Source organism: Capricornis sumatraensis, chromosome 5 (assembly GCF_032405125.1).
Source record: "Capricornis sumatraensis isolate serow.1 chromosome 5, serow.2, whole genome shotgun sequence".
Classification (NCBI taxonomy): Eukaryota; Metazoa; Chordata; class Mammalia; order Artiodactyla; family Bovidae; genus Capricornis; species Capricornis sumatraensis.
Window position 1 is genome coordinate 79,266,812 of NC_091073.1, and position 26,916 is coordinate 79,293,727.

General features: G+C 34.9%; 1 protein-coding gene across 3 annotated transcripts in view; it reads left to right on the plus strand.

Moving 5' to 3' along the window:
- CFAP69 (cilia and flagella associated protein 69) overlaps positions 1-26,916 on the plus strand; it is a 53,774-nt gene that overhangs the window by 22,257 nt on the left and 4,601 nt on the right. For all 3 annotated transcript variants that reach the window (XM_068973232.1, XM_068973234.1, XM_068973233.1), the window contains exons 7-19: positions 2,349-2,498; positions 2,598-2,775; positions 4,455-4,578; positions 6,976-7,024; positions 7,121-7,242; positions 9,861-10,077; positions 12,879-13,043; positions 16,829-16,947; positions 18,606-18,724; positions 19,780-19,861; positions 23,871-24,063; positions 25,090-25,227; positions 25,822-25,898. In XM_068973232.1, coding sequence (XP_068829333.1) covers positions 2,349-2,498; positions 2,598-2,775; positions 4,455-4,578; positions 6,976-7,024; positions 7,121-7,242; positions 9,861-10,077; positions 12,879-13,043; positions 16,829-16,947; positions 18,606-18,724; positions 19,780-19,861; positions 23,871-24,063; positions 25,090-25,227; positions 25,822-25,898 — 1,733 coding nt within the window. The remainder of the gene's footprint in view (positions 1-2,348; positions 2,499-2,597; positions 2,776-4,454; positions 4,579-6,975; positions 7,025-7,120; positions 7,243-9,860; positions 10,078-12,878; positions 13,044-16,828; positions 16,948-18,605; positions 18,725-19,779; positions 19,862-23,870; positions 24,064-25,089; positions 25,228-25,821; positions 25,899-26,916) is intronic.

Below are 26,916 nucleotides of genomic sequence, written 5' to 3' on the forward strand. Positions count from 1 at the left end.
ACTTATAATAGGGGAAAATGGGAAGACATCTGAAGTGAAGAAATGAGTAGAGAGATTATTAACTGTCATATTTGAGCTATCAATGAGATAAACAGGAGAAAGTGTTTGATAGATAGTAGACACTGAATACTAACAGAAATACAGGTTTGGAATTCACCCAAATAGAAATGAAAATTGAAACCATCTAGATGCTTGAGTTTTTCCAGGAGATAAAACATGTAAATGGGAAAGGACCAAGAATAACAGCATGGAGAGGGTCCATACTGAGATCCAGGGGGAAAAAACGATCCAAAGAAATTGGCAATGACAGAAGGTTCAAAGTGGAGGATGAAAAGCAAAAGATCGTCATGTCTTGTATGCCAGTGAATGAAATATTTGATGAAGGAAGTAGTCCTAATGTCAAATACTGTAGAGGCTTCTGTAATTGAAGAGTCAAATTACCAACTGATGTGATATCTGGAAAACTCTAGTACATCTTTGGTGGAACTATTGCCATAAATAGGACAGATACAAGACCAAAGAATGAGAGGATTGTGAGAATAGAGACAGTGAGTGCCGACTTATGTATTAAGATCAGATGGAGAAGAAAAAGAAGGAAGATGGAGAACAACTCAACTGGTAGCAAAATCAAAGAAGATATTTGTTTTTTTTTTCATAATTTTTAGGATACAAGAAGCTAGTATATGGAAAATGAGAGGAAGAAATTCCCAAAACATGAGAGGATGGAATTAAGAGTACAAGCATAAGGTTAACCTAGGCAATATATCCACTGTCTTTTTAAGATAGAAAAAAAAAGGGGGGGGTGGAACAAATGATGTATAAGATAAGACAGAGGAGTTACGGTGCAGAGAAGTGAGGCTGATCTTAATTTAACCAGGCTGTGAATATTGGAAACCTTAGGCAGTGCTCTCAGTAGCTGTGTCACACAGTTGGTTTCAGGTGATGGCGTGGCTGGATATTTGGGACCACAGCTGAAAAGTCATCGGTAGGGCAATTGTATGAGACATATCCCTGGGGATAGGAATCAGGTTCATGAGCCTTAATATTACAATATCCTTCTAGATAAATGTAAACTAAATATATAAAGATACTGTAAGCACAAAGTACAGGCATGCAACCAGGCTATTATGCAAAAAAAACCATGATTTGGGAAAATATTTTATAGAATAGGCTTACAATAAAATGTTTAGTGGCTACAATTGAATATAAAATTCTACATATAGTGTATTGTTAAAATTATATGATACATTAAAATATCAATACTCTAAGAAATATACCAGAATGTTAAGGTTGTTATCTCTGAATGATGAAATTATGCAATGGTTGGTTTCCTCTTTATACTTACTTTTTATACACCTAAAGTAAATAGCTAGGGTATACCAGAGAACCCATCACAGCAAAGGACAGGGCCATGTCCAGGGCTAAAGATCAAATGCATAAAGATGAAATAACAGACATCTCAGAACCATGGCAAAGAATCTAGTTGGTCTCAAAAGTCAAGAAATCAGGGAGGTAGATAGTATATCACTACAACGGAAAATAGCTGCATCTCAAGGAAGCAGGTACCCTCTGCTGTGTATTTAATCTCTCTTGAGTTGAGAGATTGTTGGGCAACCACCTGTGCAGCTGTATCACAGGAGAGGTGGTGGTGTTGCTCATGGGAGCTATTATCACCAAGAATCATGCTTCCTTAAAATACCATTATATTTCACTAGCATTTATCAGAATAGCATTATATATTCATTGCCAGATTACATCACCAAATTGCATAATTGTGGCCCCTTGAAAGCACTAAAGTCGTGAATTGACTTGAATATGAATACATTTAGTATTTGTAATCATGCCATTTTCATTTATGGAAAAGTGTATCTAGAGACAAGAAATAATGTTCATTTTAGCATTTAAGATATGTCTCCAAAACTGTGGTCCTATTTCAAATTCTACACTAGGGATCAGCAAACTGTGGATCCTGAGCCAAAACCAGCCCTCTGTAAATAAACTTTTATTGGAACACAGCCATGCCCACTTATTTTTATACATTTTATACCTGCTTTCGTGCTATGGTAGCAGTGTTGAATATTTGAGAGAGAAACCTTATAGGCTACAAAAACTAAGATACTTGTTACCTGGCCTATTATAGAGTAAGTCTGCCTACCCTGTGCTATACCATTTTAAAATGCTGTATCAGTTCAGTTGCTCAGTCGTGTCCAACCCTTTGCCATATACTTTTTAAAAATTTTTGTTGTTGTTGTTGTTGCTGTTTAGTGATAAATTACTCATTCCTTTGTTTAATGTAGATGATTTCTATGTGAAATAATTGCACATATTTATTCACTAATTGTTGTTAGGTTACCAGCAGGCTAGTTCCTCATATAAGATTAAAATGGCTGAAGTTGGAGGACTGGCAAAAACAATGATCCAGTCATTGGAGTTGCTTGAAAATCAACTTGTTGAGAAACTTTGGGTACTTAAAGCTCTGCAGCACCTCTCAACTTCTGGTTTGTATATTATGTACATAACTGAACACTTCATTCTCAACTATTTGTTTTTATCTAATAATGTCGAGTCTATAAAACAATTTTAGAATTTATTTTCAGAAGTTAATTGTACTTTAATGGTGAAAGCACAAGCAGCCAGTGGAATCTGTGCTCACCTCAACGACCCAGATCCCTCTGGACAACTTTTATTTCGTTCATCTGAAATACTCTGGAACTTACTGGAAAAATCTTCAAAAGAAGAAGTCATACAACAGCTTAGTAACTTGAAATGTTTGCTGTAAGTATATGGGGTTAGACAGGAATGTTTTTAGCCTTAAAATGATAGCTGGTGACATAACTAAACTCTTTGTTTAAATTTGTGTTCAATTAGGTTTTTGATTCATGTGATAGCTTTGTTTCAGGACTTTTTTTTGGTACCATGGTATAAATGTATTTGCATAATAACAAGTCTTTTCTTTCTATGTGGAAGACATTTAAAGTAGCTTGTTAACAAAAGTAAATTGTGTCCTTGAGTATATATAAAGTAAAATTATATATTTAAAAGGACTATCTCATATGTTCATTTAGTAAACCTATTTTTGAGTATTTACTCTCTTCCAGATATTGCAGTAAGCATTAGCAATAACATGAGTGAGACTTTAAGTTACTTATTCATTTATTTATCAAATAATTACTGTCTGCTCTGTGCCAGGTTCAGTACTAGGCTGTGGAAGTACAACTGGAAACAGTATAGAGATGGTCTCTATACTGCTGTGGCTTTCATGGCACTTTATGTTAAGAGAGACAGACAAGTAAATAGGCAACTAAAGGAGAGCATACTAAACATTATGAAAGAGAATTATTGCAAGGTCCTTCATGTTGTCCAGAAGAGGGTAGATCAGTACATTTTTGTTTGCAAATGACTGAACCCCCCAACTCAACTGATTCAAACCAAATAGGAAATTTATGAGCTCATGTAACTACAGAGTTAAGGGTAAAACTGATTTCATATGCAGCTGTATTCAAGGCTCAGCAAATATCAGGACTTGAGCCCTCTTCATCTCTCTTCTCTGTTTTCCACTGTGTTGGCTTAAGTCACAAGATCCATATGGTTAGACCTAAGAAGTCTAGTATCACATCATCACAACCCCAAACCAAGCAGAAGAGAAGACTTCCTATACCAAAAGCTCAAAGAAAAATTTTCTGAGTTCCTGCTAACCTGGTGCTGACCATATGCCCATTCCAGTGTGAATTACTAGTGACAGAAAGAAGAAATGTTCTAACTAGCTTCCCTTTAGTTAAAGGCAGCATCACAAGACCAAAAGTGGGGAAAGAGTGACTGCCTAAATAAAAATAAGGATACTGTTATCATAAGAAGAGCAAGCAGGTCCTAGAAGATAGAGTGGCAAATGCCCATTGTACAGGGAACCTAACCCATACTTGGAGAGTTAATGAACACTTCACAACAAACCCTAATCTGGTATCTGAATGCTAAATGTGAGTTAGCAACACAAGAGTTTTGCATGTAGAGAGCATCCTAGACAGAGGAAGAGAAGTGAGAGCAGAATTTAGTAAAACTGGAAAATTTAAAGAAATTCAATATAGTGAGAGAGAAAATACAGGGTAGAATAGTGAAAGATGAAGCTAACAATGTTAGCAGGGATCATAGCATGGAAGGCCTGATAACCCATGGTAAAGAGGTAGGACTTTATCCTGAGAACAAACGAAAAAAGCCTTTAAGTAATTTTAGAAAGAAGAATGATGTAACTGAATCTTTATTTTAGAAAAGTCACTTTGACCACCATGTATAGACTCGATTGAGAGATTCTTATTTGCTCCCTCAGTGAATTACAGGTAGATTTGGAAAGAGAAAAGATTAGAAATATTTTGAAATGAATGAAAAAGGGAGATTTTGGTGGGAAATACTTGAGTATTTCCATAGACATATGGCTTTAAAGATATGATTTTATTTTTTAGGGCTTTGAAGGAAGTATTTAAAAATCTGTTTATAAGAGGCGTTAGTCATTATGATCGTCAGCTTAGAAATGACATATTAGTGATCACAACAATTATATCTCAAAATCCTGGGGCACCAATGATTGTAAGTATAAATCAAATTGCATTTTAATTTTAATTGTGGAGGCAGTGGGTGTAGGGAGGAGGAAGCAGTCCTAAACGGTGTAACATTTATGTGAAAGTGAAAGTCATTTAGTCATGTCCCACTCTTTGAGTGACCCCATGGACTGTCCATGAAATTCTCTAGGCCAGAATACTGGAGTGGGCAGGCTTTCCCTTCTCCAGGGGATCTTCCCAACATTTATGTACTTGATTATAAATACCAGGTTATATCATTATGGTCACCAGTATACTTGCACTCTGCCAATTCTTCTTTGCATCCCTTTGGACAGCTGAGATCTTCCTCATGTACTATAATTTACTCACGTATTTACTACTCATGATGTTTTTCATCTCTTCCTGATGATATGAGTTTCTAACTGTTATCATCTCTTTCACCCAAAGAACCTTCACCATTCCTTGTGATGCAGATCTGCTGACTGCTAGCAACAAATTTTCTTAGTTTCTTGTATCTTAGAATAGTTTTAATTAACTTTAATTCTTGACATCTGTGTTCACAAAATATGGAATTCTAGATGCAATTTTTCTTCTATTTTAGCACTTTAAAGATATCATTCCACTGTCTTCTGGCCTCCATTGTTTTCTATAAGAAGCAGTCATTATTTCAATTTGCTGTTCTATGTAAAATGCATCACTTTGTCCTCTGTTTTCAAGATTTTCACTCTTTTTGGTTTTCAGCAGTTTTACTATAATGTGCCAAGATGTGATTCTTCTCTGTATTTGCCCTGGTTGAGATTCATAGATCTTCCTGAATATGTTATTGTTGTTCAGTAGCTTGCTCATGTCTGATTCTGCGACCCCATGGACTGCAGCACGCCAGGCTTCCCTGTCCTTCACCATCTCCTGGAGTTTGCCCAAACTCATGTCCATTGAGTTGGTGATGCCATCCAACTTCTTATGCTGTGTCATCCCCTGCTGCTCCTGCCTTCAATCTTTCCCAGCATCAGAGTCTTTTCCAATGAGATGGCTCTTGGCATCAGGTGGCCAAAGTATTGGAGCTTCAGCTTCAGCATCAGTCCTCCCAATGAATATTCAGGGTTGATTTCCTTTAAATTTACTTATTAACTTTGATTTAAATTTCCTGAGTATGTAAATTTAAGGAAAAACCAGTTATTCAGTGGTTCAGGTGCTAAAGAATCTGCCTGCCATGCAGAAGACCCAGGTTCAATCTCTGGGTTGGGAAGATCCCCTGGAGAAGAGAATGGCTCCCCATTCTAGTATTCTTGCCTGTAGAATTCCATGAACAGAGGAGCCTGGAGGATTACAGTCCATGGGTCTCAAAGAGTCGACCCGACTGAGCAGGTAACACTTTCACTTTCACTTGGAGAATTTGAGACCACAATTCTTTAAATATTTTTCCAACCCCATTCTCTCTCTCCCGTCCTTCTGAAACTGATTATACTTATGTTTAATTTCTTTGATATTATCCCACAGGTTGCCTGTGATTGCCTCTGTCTTCTGGTTCTTCAGACCACTAAGATTACAGGTTTACCCTGAATTTTAGCGTCTCTTTAAGGTGCAAGGGCCTGGCCTCAGTCTAAAAGTCATTTTTTCATTCATTACCTACATAGCTTCCTAGTCAAGGCTGCAATATGTAGGTGGACCTATGTTTTGTGGAAGCCCATGGTCAGTCAATAAATTCTCATTAGCATCCTTGCAAACTTGGGTGAATTCCATGAATGTGAATCAACAGATATAACATCTTCACATTTTAAAGAAAACAGGTAGATCTTAAAGTAGTAAGAATATATAGTTGCAAGCTCAAAAGCCCAAAGTTTGTCTTATAAATTCTTCCTAATGTACAAAGTCCACCTAGAATATCTCTGTCAGGAATGAGTTCCCTCATGCTGAAATGTTTGCAGTTCTCGTCATTCTTCAGGGCTTTTCGGGTTAAATAGGAATTGTTTGTTTTCTCTTGACCAAGACTTTCATATATGAGAGTGGTTGATGTCAGGATGGGGAGCTGGGGGGGTGTTAAGAAGAAAAGCTGTTGAAAATAACTATTTTCTTTCCTTCTTTTCTCAACTGAAGCTATGGAATTACCTAAGTAACTTGTAGTAATACATTTTTAGGTTCCTAACAAATTTTAAACAGCATCTTACAAAATATTCATAGAATAATGTAAAATATTTCTTAGGACCTACAAAGTTAACTTTAATATTAAATAAATTACAGGCTTATCTGGCTATATGCTTTTATTTTCTTGCTTTCATCCCTTCCTACTATTAGTGCTTTATGAATTCAAATCAATGACAAGGAGAATGTGACAAATATACTTAAATATTAAGTAAATATGGGAATCTGTAACCTAATTTACATATAATTAATTCATCCATCTGTTTCTTTTGTGTATTTTTATTAGGAGTCTGGCTTTACCAGGGATTTGATATTATTTGCAACATTTAATGAAGGTAAAAACCATAAAACTTTCAAGTTATAATTATCTTAATATGTCTTATACATCATTTCAGCTTTTATTTTCCTTTTCCTTTTTTTCTCCCTCACAGTTAAAAGTCAAAATCCTTTGGTAAAAGGTCTTAAGCTCTCTAATTCCTATGAAGATTTTGAGTTGAAGAAATTGCTGTTTAATATAATTGTGATCTTATGTAAAGATTTATCTACTATACAGGTAAAAAGTAATCAAAACAAAAATTAAAATTGTCTCACTTTGTAGTATAATTTTTTAAAAGTCACAGCTGCAAATCTTTCATCAGCCCATATGTTTACCATACTACTACTACTACTAAGTCACTTCAGTTGTGTCCGACTCTGTGCAACCCCATAGATGGCAGCCCACCAGGCTCCCCGCCCCTGGGATTCTCCAGGCAAGAACACTGGAGTGGGTTGCCATTTCCTTCTCCAATCCATGAAAGTGAAAAGTGAAAGTGAAGTTACTCAGTCGTGTCCGACTCTTCGCGACCCCATGGACTGCAGCCTGCCAGGTTCCTCCATCCATGGGATTTTCCAGGCAAGAGTACTGGAGTGGGGTGCCATTGCCTAAGTAACAAACTCTTATTCACTGGAATTTCACCTTTTCAAAATTTTTCATATCTATTAATTAATAGTGATTTTACCTAAAATAAAATCAAATCAAGGAAAAGCAGGAGAACCTGGGAGATTTATTTATATATTTAGAGCTGCTAAAAAGAGAACATAATATGAAAGGCAATCCATATAGGCCCACCCAGCCTAATAGTCTCTTTGACCATAGTAATAAGGGATGATTTAATGCTAGAAGAAATTGCTCATCTCTGTGATGCCCATTTCAAGCCCTATGACCCTGCTTTTTCTCCACACAAATCTAACCTACACACATATATACATACACTCAGCCTTCCCTGGTGGCTAACACAGTAAAGAATCCACCTGCAATGCAGGAGACCTGGGTTCAATCCTTGGGTCAGGAAGATCCCCTGGAAAAGAGAATGGCTACCCATTCCAGTATTCTGGCCTGGAGAATTCCATGGACAGAGGAGCCTAGCGGGCTGTGGTCCATGGGGTTACAAAGAGTTGAAATATGAGTGACTAACTCATATATAGATATATAAAACCCATGAATTATCTTAATACTTTATATCCTAAATAAAGCATGATGTAATTTGAAGAACACTGGAAATGAATTTCAGCCTGTATTATCACCTACTTGCTATATGACCTTGGCAAAGTCATCTGAACTTTCTGAGGCTCAATTCCTCCTTCTCTTGTGAGACTAAGATAAAGGCTTTGTAAAAGGTAACAGAAAAAAATAACTGCTTACTAACAATTCCATCTGTTTAGTTAATACTGCATTAGTTGAAACTTCATTTTAGTCTTAAAACTCAAGTTCCAGGGGGGCATTCAGTCTATTAACATCATTAGTAATAATATAAAAGTGGTATAGTATGGTGATTAAGGCTTTAGTCAGGTAAACTCGTTTCTTTGCTTTCTAGTAATGTGATCTAGAATAAGTATTTTAGCTTATCTCAATTCCAGTTATCTCAATTTCAAAATAGAAAACATACCTATCTCATGAAATTATTATGAGGATTAAAAGAGCTATGAAAAATTTTTGGTAATGACACTTTGAGGAATATACCAAAAAATGCTCAGGAAAAAGCCTGTCTTTACAATTATAACTTTATTATTCATATCAAAAACATGTACTCTGTAGAACCTAAATGTATTTTCTGAAATGTCATATAGAAAATCAATAGAATGTGTTTTATTATTACAATGGAGTATCATATAACTATTAAAATGACAGATACAGAGTCAAATGGCACAAAGACTATGGTAAGTTACTTAAAGCACAGATGTAAGCAATGGAATCAATCAATTTTTTGTGTGTCATATGTTTGTGTTTGTGGCTCAGTAGTGGTAGTGATAATGAATATGTGTACTATTACTTACAGTTCACAGAGTATTTCAAAAAAATTATTCACTTAATATAGCAATGCTAGAACTAATAGTTATTTTTGCTTTCTCAGTTCTAAATCTTGTGCTCTTTCCATGCGGAATAATATAAATTTCAGAAAAATTCATAGATGCTGTTGTGAAAATATCTTTGTAGAATAATGCCAGATGAAAAAAAAAATGAATAGAATATAGCACATGGTGTGTTACTATCTTTTGAACCATAAATATGTATCAATCAGAATCAACTATAATATTAACTTGATTGTCATATTATCATAGCATTGTACTTTTTATTTTTATTGAAATCATGGATTCAATACAAACTAGATAGAGTATTTGTAAAAGTTCTGTTGGCTATGCTTAAAAATTAACCATAGTCAAATTGATTTCTTGAAGTGTATAATTTCTTAAAGTATACAACTCAAATATACAATTGCGTTTCTAAAAGGTTTCTTTTTTAGAAAAGCAAGGAAGGCAGAAATAACCACCAGCTTATTTGCCCCAAATTTTTGACTCTTGTGGTTTTATGATAAGCAGGAGCTATGTTATAGCAGTTCTACAGTTATAGAAACTGCATATATAAGTAATATAGGTTTTAAAATTACTACTTATTATGTATTATTGTCAGCCATAGAGTGCATAGCCCAGAAAGGGGGATCATAGTGAACGGTTGTTATTATTGAGTTTGGGTTTTGGTTTTTTAGTTTTTGGTACTTAACATAGCTTGGAATCTTTAGGAAGGAAATATTTTGGAATCATCATCAATAACACATTAAATTGGAAATCTTTTATTAAATTTCCTTAAATTGTTTTAATTATGTCTCTAACATAGTACTTTTGCCTTTCTCGTAGCTATTAATTGATGGCAAAGTTATTTTGGCTTTGTTTACCTATGTTAAAAGGCCTGAGAAACACAAAATACTTGAATGGTCTGCAGCACAGTATGAAGAACTACAGCTGCACGCGATTGCCACTTTGTCATCAGTGGCTCCTTTTTTAATAGACGAGTACATGTTCTATAATGGAAATGCTCAAGTCCTTGAATTTCTAGCATGGTGTGATAATGAAGGTAAGTGGGCTTTCAGATTCCTGTCAAAATTCCAATTTACACATTTCAACTGAATAAAAGTGAAAATGAAGTTGCTCAGTCATGTCCAGCTCTTTGCGACCCTATGGACTGTAGCCCGCCAGGCTCCTCTGTCCATGGAATTTTCCAGGCAAGAATACTGGAATGGGTTGCCATTTCCTTCTCCAGATAATTTTCCCAATCTAGGGATAGAATTTGGGTCTCCTGCGTTGCGGGCAGACTCTACCATCTGAGCCACCAGGGAATCCTTCAACTGAATGGTGGTATACAAAAAGAAATACAATTAAAAGGAGAACTAAAAATGTTGATCTGACCTTCAGTGATTTTAATATATTTAAATTCTGTTTAAAAAAAAAAAAGTCTGAGATTTCATTTAGAGTCAGATGTTAGTAAATGTTAGCTATACCTGATACATACCTTTCAGTAAAAGAAATCATTCATTTAAACTGATTTAAATTTTTTGTATTATTAGACCTATCCAATAATTATACTGTCCTATAATATTATAATTAGTCATTCAACAAATATTTATTGAATGCCTACTAGTTACCATATTTTATCTGCTAAAGAAACACTTATGTTCAAAATAATAAAATCCTACCTTCATGGAGCTTCAAATCTAGATCTCTAGCCACATATTGCCTGCTAAATTAACAAGAGCCATAATTTATATGACTGTTTCATCTCAATTCTCATAATTCTTAGAAGGGAAATAAATATATTCTTTTAAAAAATTTATAAGGAAGATACTGCTTTCTTTTCTGGTAGTAACTTTGCTTTGGAAATAATTTTACATGGTGCATTTTTATTAGATCAGGAATAGCACTCATTTATCAATGAGGGAGAGAAAACTATGGCTTATTTTTATTCTCTAGCTTTTAATATGATGAGTTATTAAATTTAGTCATGTTAAATTCATTCAGTTCAGTCACTCAGTCATGTCCAATTGTTTGTGATCCCATGAACACGCAGCACACCAGGCCTCCCTGTCCATCACCAACTCCCAGAGTTTACCCAAACTCATGTGCATTGAGTCGGTGATGCCATCCAACCAGCTCATCCTCTGTCTTCCCCTTCTCCTGCCCTCAATCTTTCCTGCACATTAAATAAAACAGTTCTCCTGCATCTGCTTTATATCATTTATATTTATAGAAATCTATAAGACCAAAAAAAAAAAAAAAAAAGCAAAGGGTAATGCTGCTTAACCAAAGGAAGCCTGATGGCTAACAGTTATTGAGTATCTACTGTGAGGTAGGCCTCAACCCTTTCAACAATATTAAATCGTTTAGGCCTCAAAACAAATCTAGGAGTTATAGGTTCTGTTATTAGTCCTGCAGGTCAGTAGATAGAACTCAGTCAGAGGAGTTCAATAACTTGTCGCTTTCAAATAGTAAGTAGCAGAGCCAGGATTTAATACAAGGAGTCTAGTTCCAGAACGCACATTTTTAAACCTATACACATTACTGCGAATAGTATTTTGAACTTTTTTTTTTTAGCACCAAACAAAAAGATACCTCTAAAAGAACCTTTCTAAGAATGCATATTATATCCGAGAAAGAGGACTTGTCTTGTTACTTATCAAGACTGACCATAAAGCTATAGTAATTAAAATTATATTGTACTAGACTTGGAATAGACCAGTGAAATGGAATATATGGGAGGTGGGAATTATCAGAGATGATATTGCCAATCAATGAGAAAAAAATAGTGCTTGGGCAGTTGGCCCTCTGTGAAAAAAATAAAGATTAGATCTTTTCAACTTGTTTTAAAAAGTTAATTGCAAAATGAACTAAAACCCTAAATGTGAAACACTGTAAAAATCTTAGAAGAAAACATGGGAAGTTATCTCTATGATAACAGGGTGAAAAAAGATTTTTTTAAAAAACAGAAGAGCTTAAACTATTTATAAGATTATAAAAGATTATTAAATGTATCAATTACTGTAAAACAGAAATATCTGTGTGACAGAATGACAGAATCTGAATAAGATAACAATTTACAAATTGAGAGAAGATATTTATTCACCCCTCTGACTGATAAACAGTTGGAATTCAGGCTCATAAAGAACTCTCAAATATCAAAAAGAAAATAACTCCATAGAGTAGACAAAGAATAAGGTTTGCCAAGAAAATTCTTCAAAAATTTTGGAGAAAATCTCAAATTAAAAAAAAAAAAAAATTTAAAGACACTCAACCCCACTGCACTACAGAGGAAATGTAACTGCTCTGCAAATTAAGATAACAGTGAACTACTATTTCACATTTAATAGATCAAGGAAAAAATCTATTTCTTATACATTGTATTCATATAACCACTTTGGGAAACAGTCTGGCAAGGTGAGTAGAACTCCATGTGGGTGTACCCTACAGGATTCTGGTGTCACAGGCAAAACACTTCTTTGTGGGAACAAGAGGACATGAACTAGAATGTTCATCTTAGCAGTTTGTACTAGTGAACAGATAAAATGTTATTTATAATGTGGCTGTGGAAAACAGTTAAAACTGAGTGATCTAGATCTACTTGTAACCATGTGAATAATTTTAAAAACATAATGTTGAGTTAATAAAAAACAAATGACAAAAGATACATGCAATAATGAAACATTTGAGTAAAATTTTAAAACACATACAGGAAATAGAGGAGGGGAATCAAAATCACATTTACTTCCCTAAAAAGGAAAACCCTGAAGTATGACAAAATTTTACCATCTCTTTAAACTTATATAGACAGAAATAATGTATAAATTTCTTGATGTAAACTAAACTATTAATATTTTCCTACAGATTCCTTCTTTAGTCATGGTAACAGTTTTCATGGTGCAGGTGGCCGTGGCAATAAGTTTGCCCAGATGCGTTACAGTTTAAGACTCTTGAGAGCCATGGTCTACCTTGAGAATGATACTATAAACAAGGATCTGTGTGAAAAGGGAGCAATTCAGCAACTAATAGGTAAAACATAACACGTTTCTGTCCTGATGAAAGTAGGATTTTTATAAATTAGAAATTTTGTTTGAAATGTTTTTCTGTACATTTATTTTGTCCGATAGCTGACAAACTCCTAAATATTTCTTGATTTTTGTTTCATACTATTGGTATAAATTAGTTTGTCTTTACTGAAACATCATGATTACTTATCCTTAAAACATGTGTTTATTTAATTCGGATATGGTTTCATTTATCCTTTTTTTAATGGACTATGGTTATGTTTCATTCTTTTAGTAGTAAGATCACCACTTTTTGGCCAGACCTTTTGGAGTCATTTTAAAAGAGGAAATCATTACATTTTCCAGTGCATTTGACATACCAGAACACTGGTACACTGGTGTATTCAGAAATTTACATAGGCTTTCTGGTGTGAAATATCAGGATATCCTTAATTTTTAACTTAGATTTGACAATGCTAAGTCACTTTATCCCCAACATTCATACATGTGAGCTCAAAATTGAGTTCTCAAAAAATTGAGAACCCCTAAAGTTAAAACTTTATGCCTTTTATTATTAAAAAATAATAAATAGTTATCTGGCCCTAACCTTTCCTGACTTTGAGAAGTAAGAGTTATATTAGTCATACTCATGTTCAGTGACTACCACATGGGTAAGTGATATAATTTGCTGGATGTCAGTTAATTATAAATGCTTACTCAAAAACTTTCTTATCTGTTAAGACAGGTGCCCACTCTTCCATCAGTAGTGGATTGGGGTGAAAGTGAAAGTCACTTAGTCATGTCCTACTCTTTGTGACCCCATGAACTAGAGTCCATGAAATTCTCCAGGCCAGAACGCTGGAGTGGGTAGCTGTTCCCTTCTCTAGGGGATCTTCCCAACCTAGGAATTGAACCCAGGTCTCCTGCATTGCAGACAGATTCTTTACCAGCTGAGCCACCAGGGAAGCCTGAATTGGGGTGGTACCCTCTAATATTATATAAATAAAGAAAGTGAGGATATTGAAAAAAGGGGCTAGGCAAAAACATTCACATTATTGATGAGTTTACTTAGGATAACCAAACCTGAACGTAGATTTTATCTCTTCTGTGCACATTTCATTATGCAGAACTCAATGTTAGGGCCCCAGCCTAACAGGATGAATACAGTTTTCCATATATCCAGGTAGAAGTCTTAATCTTACCTGGGTGGCAAGTGGGGAAGGAAAAGCAAATAGCAAAGGTTTTTTTCTTCTTAGGACCTTATCCCTTTAACTTGAAAGAAGCTGATCTTTATTATGTGAGTTCCTAGTGGTAAGGATCTTCTCTTACTGAGTCTAACAGAGGGCTCCATAGTAGTAATAAGCTCAACACATAGTAATTGCATTGTAAACACAAATGTTTATACACCTGTTGTCTAGGCACTGATGTCATAAATATGTATAGAGCAGAACTCCCAGGACCTTGCCTTAATGGAAACAAAAGGAAAGATATATGTCATAGAAAGATAGTATGAGTTACCCTGCACCATCAGTAAAGCACCTAGTGAGTAATACAGAGAGTAAATGGCACAAGGTAGTTTTCAAGGCTGGGCAATTCTTAACAGGAAACTTTATGAGTTAGAGTGTGAAGGTAAGGCTGTTTCAAGAGGAAAAAAGAGAAAGAAATGGTCTTTCACACAAGGGGACAGCATGAGCAAAGACATGAAGCCAAAATATACATGATGGTTGTTCAGAGAGAGTTTAAGTGGAGTCAAAGTTTTATGAAGATAAATAATATGAGATAAAGTTAAGTGTTTAGTCAGAGGCCAAGCTAGAAAGAGTTGTTGTTGTTTCTTTTTTAATTTTAAAATCTTTAATTCTTACATGCATTCCCAAACATGAACCCCCCTCCCACCTCCCTTCCCATAACATCTCTGTGGGTCATCCCCATGCACCAGCCCCAAGCATGCTGTATCCTGCGTCAGACATAGACTGGCGATTCAATTCTTACATGATAGTATACATGATAGAATGCCATTCTCCCAAATCATCCCACCCTCTCCCTCTCCCTCTGAGTCCAAAAGTCCGTTATACACAGCTGTGTCTTTTTTCCTGTCTTGCATACAGGGTCGTCATTGCCATCTTTCTAAATTCCATATATATGTGTTAGTATACTGTATTGGTGTTTTTCTTTCTGGCTTACTTCACTCTGTATAATCGGCTCCAGTTTCATCCATCTCATCAGAACTGATTCAAATGAATTCTTTTTAATGGCTGAGTAATACTCCATTGTGTACATGTACCACAGCTTTCTTATCCATTCATCTGCTGATGGACATCTAGGTTGTTTCCATGTCCTGGCTATTAGAAACAGTGCTGCGATGAACATTGGGGTACATGTGTCTCTTTCAATTCTGGTTTCCTCAGTGTGTATGCCCAGCAGTGGGATTGCTGGGTCATAAGGTAGTTCTATTTGCAATTTTTTAAGGAATCTCCACACTGTTCTCCATAGTGGCTGTACTAGTTTGCATTCCCACCAACAGTGTAGGAGGGTTCCCTTTTCTCCACACCCTCTCCAGCATTTATTGCTTGCAGAATGGCAGATAATAATAGAGTTTGAACTTCATCCACTTTAACCACGGGGAGCTATCAGTAGTTTGGATTAGGGAAGTTATATATACAATGCTATTTTAGAAAGAGGAAATATGAAAGAATTATATCTAATGATTTAAAACAGGACACAGGGAGGGTAAATGTAGGGAGTTAAAGGATAAATATTAAGAAAATAATTCAGCATTAACATAACATTTATTACAGATAACAGGGAAAGTGACATACCCATACACAGATAGGAAGAAGAGGAGTTAATCTAGCAAAGAGAAGCAGACCTGAGGCAAGCCAAGCTGGATTCCTAGAAGGTGTCCTAATAAGAGAACATAGGCCTTCTGTCCATGGCATACCTTTGCCCTGGCCTCCAGCACACTCAACTAGCCTTCCTAGACTCTGATCCTTTACCTGTAATTCGCCATAACAGGACCGAGAACTTTCCCTTCAGGGACAACTATGGCAATAGGCTATAGTTTCCATGGCCCTTTTACTTTGAAACATAGCTCTACACCTTGCTGTTAATGCTAATTCCCTTTGATTCACTTTAAGTGAAGAAAAGTGACTTTTGTTCCTTATATAAAGTTTAAAGGAGAAGTCCTTTTCTGAAGCAGAATGTTCTTGTGAATGACATTCCATCAGTGTAAGTGACTATTTTCAAGTCTTTTAAAATTTTGATTGGAAGCAAGGGAGAACTTTCAAAGGACATAGGAATATTGCTACCTAAGTTGTCAAAGATGCCTTCGGGTAGACATAATTAGACAACACAGAAAGAAGTAACAGAAATAGAAAACATACTTGGGGCACTCGTCCACCTTTACTTAAAGTTGACCCTGTAAATCATAAGGATAAGAAGAGATGAGGCAAGATAAGATCAGTATTTTGGTCATATTTTTGCAAAGGCATGTGTCTTTGCCTCATGAAATTGCATATTTTTAAACAGTTTTCTTTTCTTGATGAAGTGTCAGGTTGTAAAAGGCTGCTTTTAATGATATTCAGTTAATTATGTACTAGAAATTCTGTATATATATATCAGAATATTGATTGTATTGAGAGCTCAAAGAATCCATTTATCATCTGTCTACAGCTTCTAGGAAACCATGCAATGAAAATAACCCTTTTAAAAATAGTTCTAGTTGAAATTTTATAAGAATTTCAGAACAGTAATTGATCAAAATAGAAATGCAGTGTTCAATAACTTTACATTCTTTAACTTTCTTCAAATCAGGAATCTTTAAAAATACAATAAGCAAGTATAATGATAAGGAAGAGGCCATTCTTCTGGAAATTCAGTCTGATATTTTACTTATATTGTCTGGTCTTTGTGAACATCATATTCCTGGGAAGGTATGTATGCCTGTGAATCAAAGTTTTGTTCAGATCTTTCAATCACATAACATTAGGAACTATTTCTTAGTAAATGTCCATAAATGTTGGTGTTTTTTAATCTTATGAAGATTTAATATTCTTTTTATAATTAGAGTATAATTACATACAGTATATAGATCTTAAGTATATCGTTCGATTTGACAAACGTCATGCATTTAACCAGTATCCTAATTAATATATCGAGTTTTTCTCTCTATAATTCTTTCATGCTGCTTAGCAGCCATGCCCCTACTTGCGTCTAGGCAACCCACTATTCTGGTTTCTATCTTCATAAATTAGTTTTGCCTATTCTTTAACTTTATATGAATAGAATCACATAATTATCTACCCTATTAGTTCTGGTTTTTGTCACCCAGCACCATGTTTCTGAAATATATCTATGTTGTTGCATATATCAATAATTCATTCCTTTTTATTGCTGAATAGTATTTCATTGTATACCAAAATTTGTTTCTCTATCCCTTGGTGATAAGCACTTGGGCTGATTTCATTTGGGACTACTATGTTTACAGCTTTAATTAAGGTTGCTGCACTAGTCTTTTTGTGGGAAAAAAATGCTTTCATTTCTCTTTGGTAAATACCTGGGAGTACAACTGATGAATCATAAGCTAGGTGTTATGTTTTGAAGTAACTGGCAAATAGTTCTCCAAAGTGGCTGTACCATTATAAATGCCATTTTGTGTTTGAATTGGGTTCATACCTAAAACTAAAAGTTAAAAAAGAGTTTAATTCCTTTTGATCTTTTTAATGCCTTAGAAAACTCTGAGTCTCAGAGATTAATAACATATAATAATACAGATTTGGAAAAGTAAAAAGTAAAAATTTTGAAGGCTTCAGTACAGTGATTTGAGGGAGAAGCCAAAAGAACAGTAAATACATACTTAGCTCAAAGCTTTTGTGAAACTTCTTATATTCTATCATCTTGTGTCTATGTTCTTCTAGAAAATACTCATAGTCTTGCTTACTGGGACCCAGAATAGAATAATAGGACTATAAGAAAGATACTTAGTATGGGACAGATATTAACTGGTAATAACTTTATATAAATTATTAAAAGTTTTAACTGCTATTGATTATTTCTCTCTTGGAAACATTAGAAAGTCTTCCGTAATAGAATTTTAACCCCTTAAATTAGTTGTTGCTATCTGGTACTTATCTGACATTATGTTAGACTACATTCACTACAGTGTGAAAAAAAAAAAAGCCATGGGACAAGTCTTATGGGTTTTTTTTTTTTTTTAAAGAAAGAGAAAGAGGAAAAATATAAATGGGCATTAAGTTGGCATATTGATTGGTATCCTCTCTTAAAAAATGACCAACTTTACAATAATTTGTCTTAAGTTCCTGAGAAAAGTGAGTAAAAATTAAAAAAAAACAAAACTGTATTACTGTACTATTTTCCTTGCTGAGATAATCCCATGGACAGAGGACTCTTGTGGGCTACAGTCCATAGGGTCACAAAGAGTTCATGACTGAGAAACTGAGCATGTCCATACACACTGTTTTCTTAACAATGTTGTATTTTCCTAGTTGAAAAGTTTTATGGCATAAGATGAAATGGGAAAGGAAATGAGTATTTGTTTATTTCAAGAAATAATTGTAAATAAATCTCTTAGGAAATTTTTGGAACTGGAGGAGTGGATATAATTCTTCATGTAATGAAAACAGACCCCAAGAAGTTACAGAGTGGATTAGGCTATAATGTACTTCTTTATAGTACACTAGACAGCATTTGGTGAGTATGGCTGTACCCACAGTAAAAGAAAATTACCTCTCTAGCTATGTATCCATTTTCTTCCCTCAAAACTACAGAAGAAAGACAAGCCTTTTTCTTTTCAATAGTCCAAAAATAATACTTACAAGTATACCTTGGAAAGTAGTCTTGTCCATCACTCAAATATAAAAACCATTCTTGTATCTAAACTTAGATCCTTATATTTGTGATTTGAATGCTTTCCATTTTGGCCTGGCCTGGGAAAACACAGAGCATCTACTGTTCCTCATATAGTATTCAAGCTGATGGCCTTTATGTACCAATCCTTACATCTGCCACCACACACAACCACCATCACAAAACAGCCAGAGGAAACAGGTCTCTCTATTTTTTTCCCCAAGAGGGAGCCATGTTAAATAATTATCATATTATTATTGAATCATAGATAAATAAATAAATACCACATTAAATAGAAAAGAGATTTCGATTGACCCCAGCAGGCTTGCCATTCCTGGGAAGACTAGAGGGAGATTGGGCTCAATTTACCACCACCACCAGCAGCGGCTTGTTCAGCCTATGTCTGTTGCAACCCAGGAAAACAGTGAAAGGAGCCCTGGCAACAACTTCAGTCCCTCACTCGATGAGGCACTTCACAGCAGGCACTTCAGCAAATAATCTCATGCCAAGATAAGATGTAATTAAAAGCAATTTAAAAAAGCAAGTATTTCAGGTATGCCAGCACTGTAAAAGACAGTAAATGAATAAAGCTTGAAGAAATAGTTCATAGAGCAACCAGAGGAGACTTTTAGGAATAATTAACATTGGGAAAGCAAAGGAGAACATTGCATCTACAGAAAATAGGCAGTAATGAAAAACAATTGGGATTAGTTTTTAAATAGTTGAAATTAAACTACACTGGCAGTCTCTTCAAAGTTCAGTTTTTAAGCAAAGAAATAAACTGATTTGAGAGAATGAAGAAAAATATTCTTTGAAAAGATATTTTTGATAGAAATAAACTCACAAATTGAATTTACCAGTAAAGCCTTGTTAAGTTATTACCTACCTTTTTATTTAAGGTGCTGCATTTTGGGATGTTACCCCTCAGAGGATTACTTTCTTGAAAAAGAAGGCATTTTTCTCCTTTTGGATTTATTAGCAGTAAGTACAATAACTGTTTAACAAAAATTAAATATGTCTTTATTAGGTCTTTACAAACTGAGGATCACAGAACACTACTCTGTGATTAAATGTGCCTCCAAATAGTTTAAATGTTTGTTTTAAACAAAAATCCCTCTTGGAGTTCCATAATGTGCATTGGTGTAATAAAGTCTGAAAGTTCCTCCAGTGAAGAAATTGGTTTACTTAGATGAATGTTCCCAAACACATGACAGCAAGGAATTTGTTTTATGTGGATTTTTCCCCACAAAATTAAAGAAACAGCTAGACTACTTCAAAGTCAATAATCATTTACTAATAACTTCTAGCTTGACAAACAAGGAAAAATCAACATTAAAAAAAAAACCTGTATGATTTGTAGGTAATGTGAAGACTAGTGTGTCATAGAATGATCCAGAAAGGCTGAGAATGACAGACTCTCATTTATCCTTACAGTAATCCCCTCCTAGCCTCAATAAGTGAGTCCATAGTTAATATAAAGAAAAAGTACACTTTTGTTTCAGTAAAACTCTGAGAGATATTCTCATGCAGAGTTCTAGGTATGTCACTGCCTGTGATTGCCACCATTCTTGATATTATTAACAGAATAATGGACCTTTAACTTAGCAAAGATACTAAAGTTATTTGTGTCCTTTCATCTCTGTGAAAGAAAATTAGTTGACACTAAAGATGATAGCAAGCTCATTAGATATAAAACACTACAAACAAAAAATAAGTAAGTAATAATTATAATAATAAAAATAACCCACCTTGAATGAGTCATAAGCAGAAACCCTTTGAGTTCAGAAAATTGAGCATAATACAGAGGATGTATGCATAGCTCTACTTAGGCAGTCCTAAACGACATTTATCTCACCATGTTCCTCTGACTAGAGTATGTCTAGAAGCACATGGTCAGTGCCAAGGAATTCTCAAAGCTACAAAATTAATTTGGCATATCTTCCTGGAATGTAGCTTCTATTTAATATTTGGAAGTGAGGAATGATATTATGTGTGTGTGTGTGTGTGTGTGTGTGTGTATATAAAGTAATTAAATTTTATTTTAACAATATGTAGAAGACTTAAAAGACATTTCTTACTTATATTCATTCTCCTTCACCATTAGGGTTTCTGGATGGAAAGATATGAAGACTGGTAGGAGAAGCCTTATAGTACAGTGACTGTGAGCACAGACTGGAATCAGTCTGATTGAGGCCTCCAGGAGTTGTTAGCTGTGTAACTTTGACAAATTATTTAACATCTCTGTTACCAATTTCTTCATCTATAAATAGAGATAACAGTATTATCTACCTCATGCACTGTTGCTAGGATTGTATGAGTAGTTATGTGCATGTGTGTATACATTTATATGCAGTGGTTTGAATAATTCCTGACATATTTTTGCTGTGTTTTCTTGAATGTAATTATTAGATTGTACTTAATGTAGATTAAACCAACCAAGCTAATTATAAATTACAAATAATTTTAATGAAGTTTCTATATAAACTTCAACCATTGACATTTGCCTCCCTCCTAATAGTGAAGTATGTCATAGTAGTTTTAGTTGTTAAGTCATATCTGACTCTTGTGATTCCATGGACCAGGCTCCTCTGTCCATGGGATTTCCCAGGCAAGAATACTGGTGTGGGTTGCTATTTTCTTCTCCAGGGAATCTTCCCAATCTAGGGATTGAACCCATGTCTCCTATATTGCAGGTGGATTCTTTACCACTGAGCCACCAGGGGTTCCCAAAGTGAAGTAGAGGAATAAAAAACTAACTTGATTGAGGATTGTGATTAATACAATCTGTTAAAATATTTATTCAGTGTGTAATAATAATTGCTCATAAACATTAAATATTACTGAGAGTTTACTATGTGACAGTGTGTGTGTATGTTAGTCACTCCGTCGTGTCTGACTCTTTGCGACCCTAAGGGCTGTAGCCCTCCAGTCTCCTCTGTCCATGGGATTCTCCAGGCAACAATAATGGAGTGGGTTACCATGCCCTCCTCCAGGGAATCTTCCCAACCCAGTGACTGAACCCGTGTCTCCTGTAGCTCCTGGGAAACCCCATATAAGATAATAACTCTCGAAGTTGCTGGGAGAAATATCAATAACCTCAGATATGCAGATGACACCACCCTTATGGCAGAAAGTGAAGAGGAGCTAAAAAGCCTCTTGATGAAAGTAAAAGAGGAGAGCGAAAAAGTTGGCTTAAAGCTCAACATTCAGAAAACGAAGATCATGGCATCCGGTCCCATCACTTCATGGGAAATAGATGGGGAAACAGTAGAAACAGTGTCAGACTTTATTTTTGGGGGTCCAAAATCACTGCAGATGGTGACTGCAGCCGTGAAATTAAAAGACGCTTACTCCTTGGAAGGAAAGTTACGACCAACCTAGATAGTATATTCAAAAGCAGAGACATTACTTTGCCGACTAAGGTCCGTCTAGTCAAGGCTATGGTTTTTCCAGTAGTCATGTATGGATGTGAGAGTTGGACTGTGAAGAAGGCTGAGTGCCGAAGAATTGATGCGTTTCAACTGTGGTGTTGGAGAAGACTCTTGAGGGTCCCTTGGACTGCAAGGAGATCCAACCAGTCCGTTCTGAAGGAGATCAGCCCTAGGATTTCTTTGGAAGGAATGATGCTAAAGCTGAAGCTCCAGTACTTTGGCCACCTCATGCGAAGAGTTGACTCATTGGAAAAGACTCTGATGCTGGGAGAGATTGGGTGCAGGAGGAGAAGGGGACGACCGAGGATGAGATGGCTGGACGGCATCCCTGACTCGATGGACGTGAGTCTGAGTGAACTCCGGGAGATGGTGATGGACAGGGAGGCCTGGTGTGCTGCTATTCATGGGGTCGCAAAGAGTCGGACACGACTTAGCGACTGAACTGAACTGAACTGAAAGCAGGTAATATTATCCATAATTTAATTAAACAGGAAACTGATAATGTATGTAATTCAGACAACAGGTTACATGCTTCTTTTGCCATATTCTATTAGCAGTACACTGTAAGAGTTTCTCAACCAAAAATATTTCATACAGAAGCCATGATTGTATGGACACCTCTGCTCTATTTGGACTTCTCTATACCTAAATTTTAGTTTGCTGAAAACTATTTGTAGAAAAACAGGAAATATGCTTAATAAGATAATTTTTCTTAACTGCTGATATACTCTTTTATGGTTGCTGAGTTTCAAACTACAAGATTATACTTCATTTTGATTTATTTTCACACATGACTGCCACTTGGAGTTACTATCAGTTAGTCTCTTAATATGGAGAAGGCAGTGGCACCCCACTCCAGTACTCTTGCCTGGAAAATCCCATGGACGGAGGAGCCTGGTAGGCTGCAGTCCATGGGGTCAGTAAGAGTCGGACAGGACTGAATGACTTCACTTTCGCTTTTCCCTTTCATGCATTGGAGAAGGAAATGGCAACCCACTCCAGTGTTCTTGCCTGGAGAATTCCAGGGACGGGGGAGCCTGGTGGGCTGCCGCCTATGGGCTTGCACAGAGTCAGACACAACTTAGCAGCAGCAACAGCAGTCTCTTAATAATAATGTTACAGTGAGGATGAGTCTTAACAAACTTTAATAAACCAGGTAAATTAAAAAGATCCTATAATTACAGTCTTATGTATAGCACAAATGACCTTGCTCCACTTAATTTCAATATTTCCCTTTCATATTGAACTAAATCAATGACATTTTTGTTCAGGATGTGTTTATGACTACATCAAAATTATATTCAATCTTTTTATTTCTATTTTTTAAAAGTCCTTATTGTTTGAAAATGAACTCATTACGATGGTATCTATTTTAACAGGAGATGGTCACAAATCATACTTAGAGTCTTGATTTTATAAGGCAATCATTTAGGAAAAAACCTACTGATTAACACAAATATTTCTCTTTTAAAAGACAATAATTCTTAAAATTTTTATTTTTTTATTTAAAAAATATTTATTTATTGCAACATTTTTCTTTCTCTGTTTCCTTGCAAAAGTTGAACCAAAAAAAATTCTGCAATCTAATACTTGGAATAATGGTTGAATTTTGTGATAATCCCAAAACTGCGGCTCATGTCAATGCTTGGCGAGGGAAGAAGGACCAGACAGCTGCTAGTCTTTTAATTAAATTGTGGAGAAAGGAAGAAAAAGAACTAGGAGTAAAACGTGATAAATATGGGAAGATTGTTGGTAAGTGTATTTGTAATTGTTTGTAGAAATAATTAGATCTGTATTTCTAAGAAGAGACATTAGGAAAGTATGGGCACTTTTACCTCTTTGTTTAAAGTTCTTTTCACAGGGGTCTGCAGATTAAAAGAAAACTAAGTAAATTAGTAGGTTCATGTTTTTATAGAATATTTTCAGGAAATGGTATTTGATTATATTCTTTAACTTGGAAAAAAAAACAACAGGACTTCCTAAAGCATTTTATTTGGGTTATCTGTTTTTGTAAGTATATTCAGTAATATTTCATTTACCAATAAAATTTGAGATATAAGTAGAGTGCTTAAGAACAATTTTTATAGTATTTTGTACATTTCTATTGATTCTCATTTATAGTTTACTTTTTATGTAAAGGAGGAAACTTTTCTAAATAAAAATAAATCAATGGTCATAAATTTAAATGACTAGACTCTAAATTAATGAAGTTTATAGTATCAGAATTTATATTTCATTTATCTATTCTATAGTGCTATATTACATTTTCTATACTTCTTATGATTCTTATTATAATTTTATGTGTTAGTATGGTTTATTTTTAAGTGAAAATACTTCCCCTTTAACTCCTGGTGATTTCTCTCTTCAATCCATTTTTACTATTTCTAACTTCTAACCCATAACATCATAAAATAGTTTTTATATTTATAGGATAACATACAGGAACCAAAAGCAAATAGGAGATTAAATCATTGTTAAACTGACATGTTCAGTTTCTGGATCTCAAAATTAGAAAAGTTTTTTATGTGAAAGTTTCATGTTTAAAAAAGTAATTTTGTGAAATTTTTATACTTTACATAAATAGTAAAAAATTAAATTTTTCCAACAGAATGGGGAAAAATTGCTGATTACTTATGTTTTTAAAAGAGTAATCATGTATCAGGCAGTACTATACTCTGTTAGTATATTTTATGATGTCTAGACTAAAATCTTAAAATTATTAATTTACTACAATTTTTATCTGTCCTTTCTATATTTTTATGATTATCCAATGATTAGATACAAAGAAACCTCTATTTACTAGTTTTCAAGAAGAGCAAAAAATCATACCACTACCTGCTAACTGCCCAACTATTGCAGTTATGGATGTTGCTGAGAATATCAGAGCAAAAATTTATGCTGTGTTGGGCAAACTAGGTAAGAAGTTACTTGTCAAATTCTAAAGAGCCTCTCTTTCTTTACTGAGTATTGTGAATTGATTTCACTTTGGAGTCCATTTTTCAAACATGATGAATAAAAGTCCCTTTATATAGACAAATGCATGTTCCATTGTTATCACAATGCAACCAGCTGCCCCCTTGAGCTCTGAATTTGGGGGAAGACATCAGTATTTTTAAGCTCCCCAGGCAATTCCAGAGTACAGTCAGGATTAAAGACAGTTAGTTTAGATGATTAGACTTAATACTAGACTTAATTAGACTTAAATACTAGAATTCTTAATCCTGAGGACTTAACTTCGCTTCTTATTAAGAAAAAAGTCCTCACTCTTCAGACTGTAAAAGTACAGTATCATGGTCTGACCACAGCACAGAAAATGTTCCTCTTTGAATGACTACATAAGGATGACCTGGCAGAGGTTTGTTACAGGAGGAAGCCAGAAGCTCACAGAAGTAACATTTTCATAAATCAGGATAAAATCAAAAGGAATAATTTGCATTTTTATGATAAATATATGCCTTTTAGAATTATTTGCTCAGTTAAAGTAATTCTCTCTTTATAAACTTTGTTTAGATTTTGAAAATTTACCTGGCTTATCTGCTGAAGATTTTGTCACTCTATGTATCATACATAGATATCTTGATTTTAAAGTGAGTACCTTCTTAGACTTGTTATTAAAATCTAGTATGCAGGTCATCAGTTGGGAAAGATCTATTCATATTTGTATTCATAATACACATACTATGTAGTTTTCATTTTTCATCTGATACTATTCAAGGAGCATACAGTTAATTTATTGGGTATTTCCATGGGATAAGATTTCATCCAACTTTTAGTTTATAGAGGAAGATAGACATTACTGATATAGAGGCCTAACAGAATCTTTAAAATATAATTTCTTCTCTTTAAAAGGGTATTTAGAGCTAGAATTGGGACTTCCCTGGTGGTCCAGTGGTTAAGAATCCACCTGCCAATGCAAGGGACACGGGTTCGATCCCTGGTCTGGGAAGATCCCACATGCCACAGGGCATCTGAGCCTGGTGCCACAACTACTGAGCCTGTGCTCTAGAGTGAGCCTGTGCTTTGCAACAGGAGAAGCCACTGCAATGAGAAGCCTGTGCACGGCAATGAAGAGTAGCCCTGGCTCTCAGCAACTAGGAAAAGCCCACACGCGGCAACGAAGACTAAGTGCAGTCAAAAATTTCAAAAATAATTTTTTTAAAAAAGAGCTAGAATTGAATGAATTATTACTTGTTAAAATAAATTATTAATACTTATTAAAGTATTGTTTTATCATTACATTATTCAGTGGTCAAATATCAATTAATAGTCCTGAGTTGTTTACTTTGCTGGTTATATACTTTTTGGTAAATAAATGCCTTTGAACTTTTAGGAAAGCCTTTTCAAGTAAACACTCTCTTCTAATATTAGTACTATGTATTGAATGCTGTAAATGAATAAATCTCTATTTAAAAAGGGAAAACAAGGCTTAATTTTACCTGTATCCTGGATGCATTTTTTTCCTCTAAATTTAACCATACTCAAATGCAGTAATTTCCATATATCCCAGTATATGAGATGGAGCTACAGCATGATGAAATCAACATATTAAAAGTTTTAGGTCAAGTATTACCTTAGCTAGAAGATGAGGGACAAGGCCCTATTTCT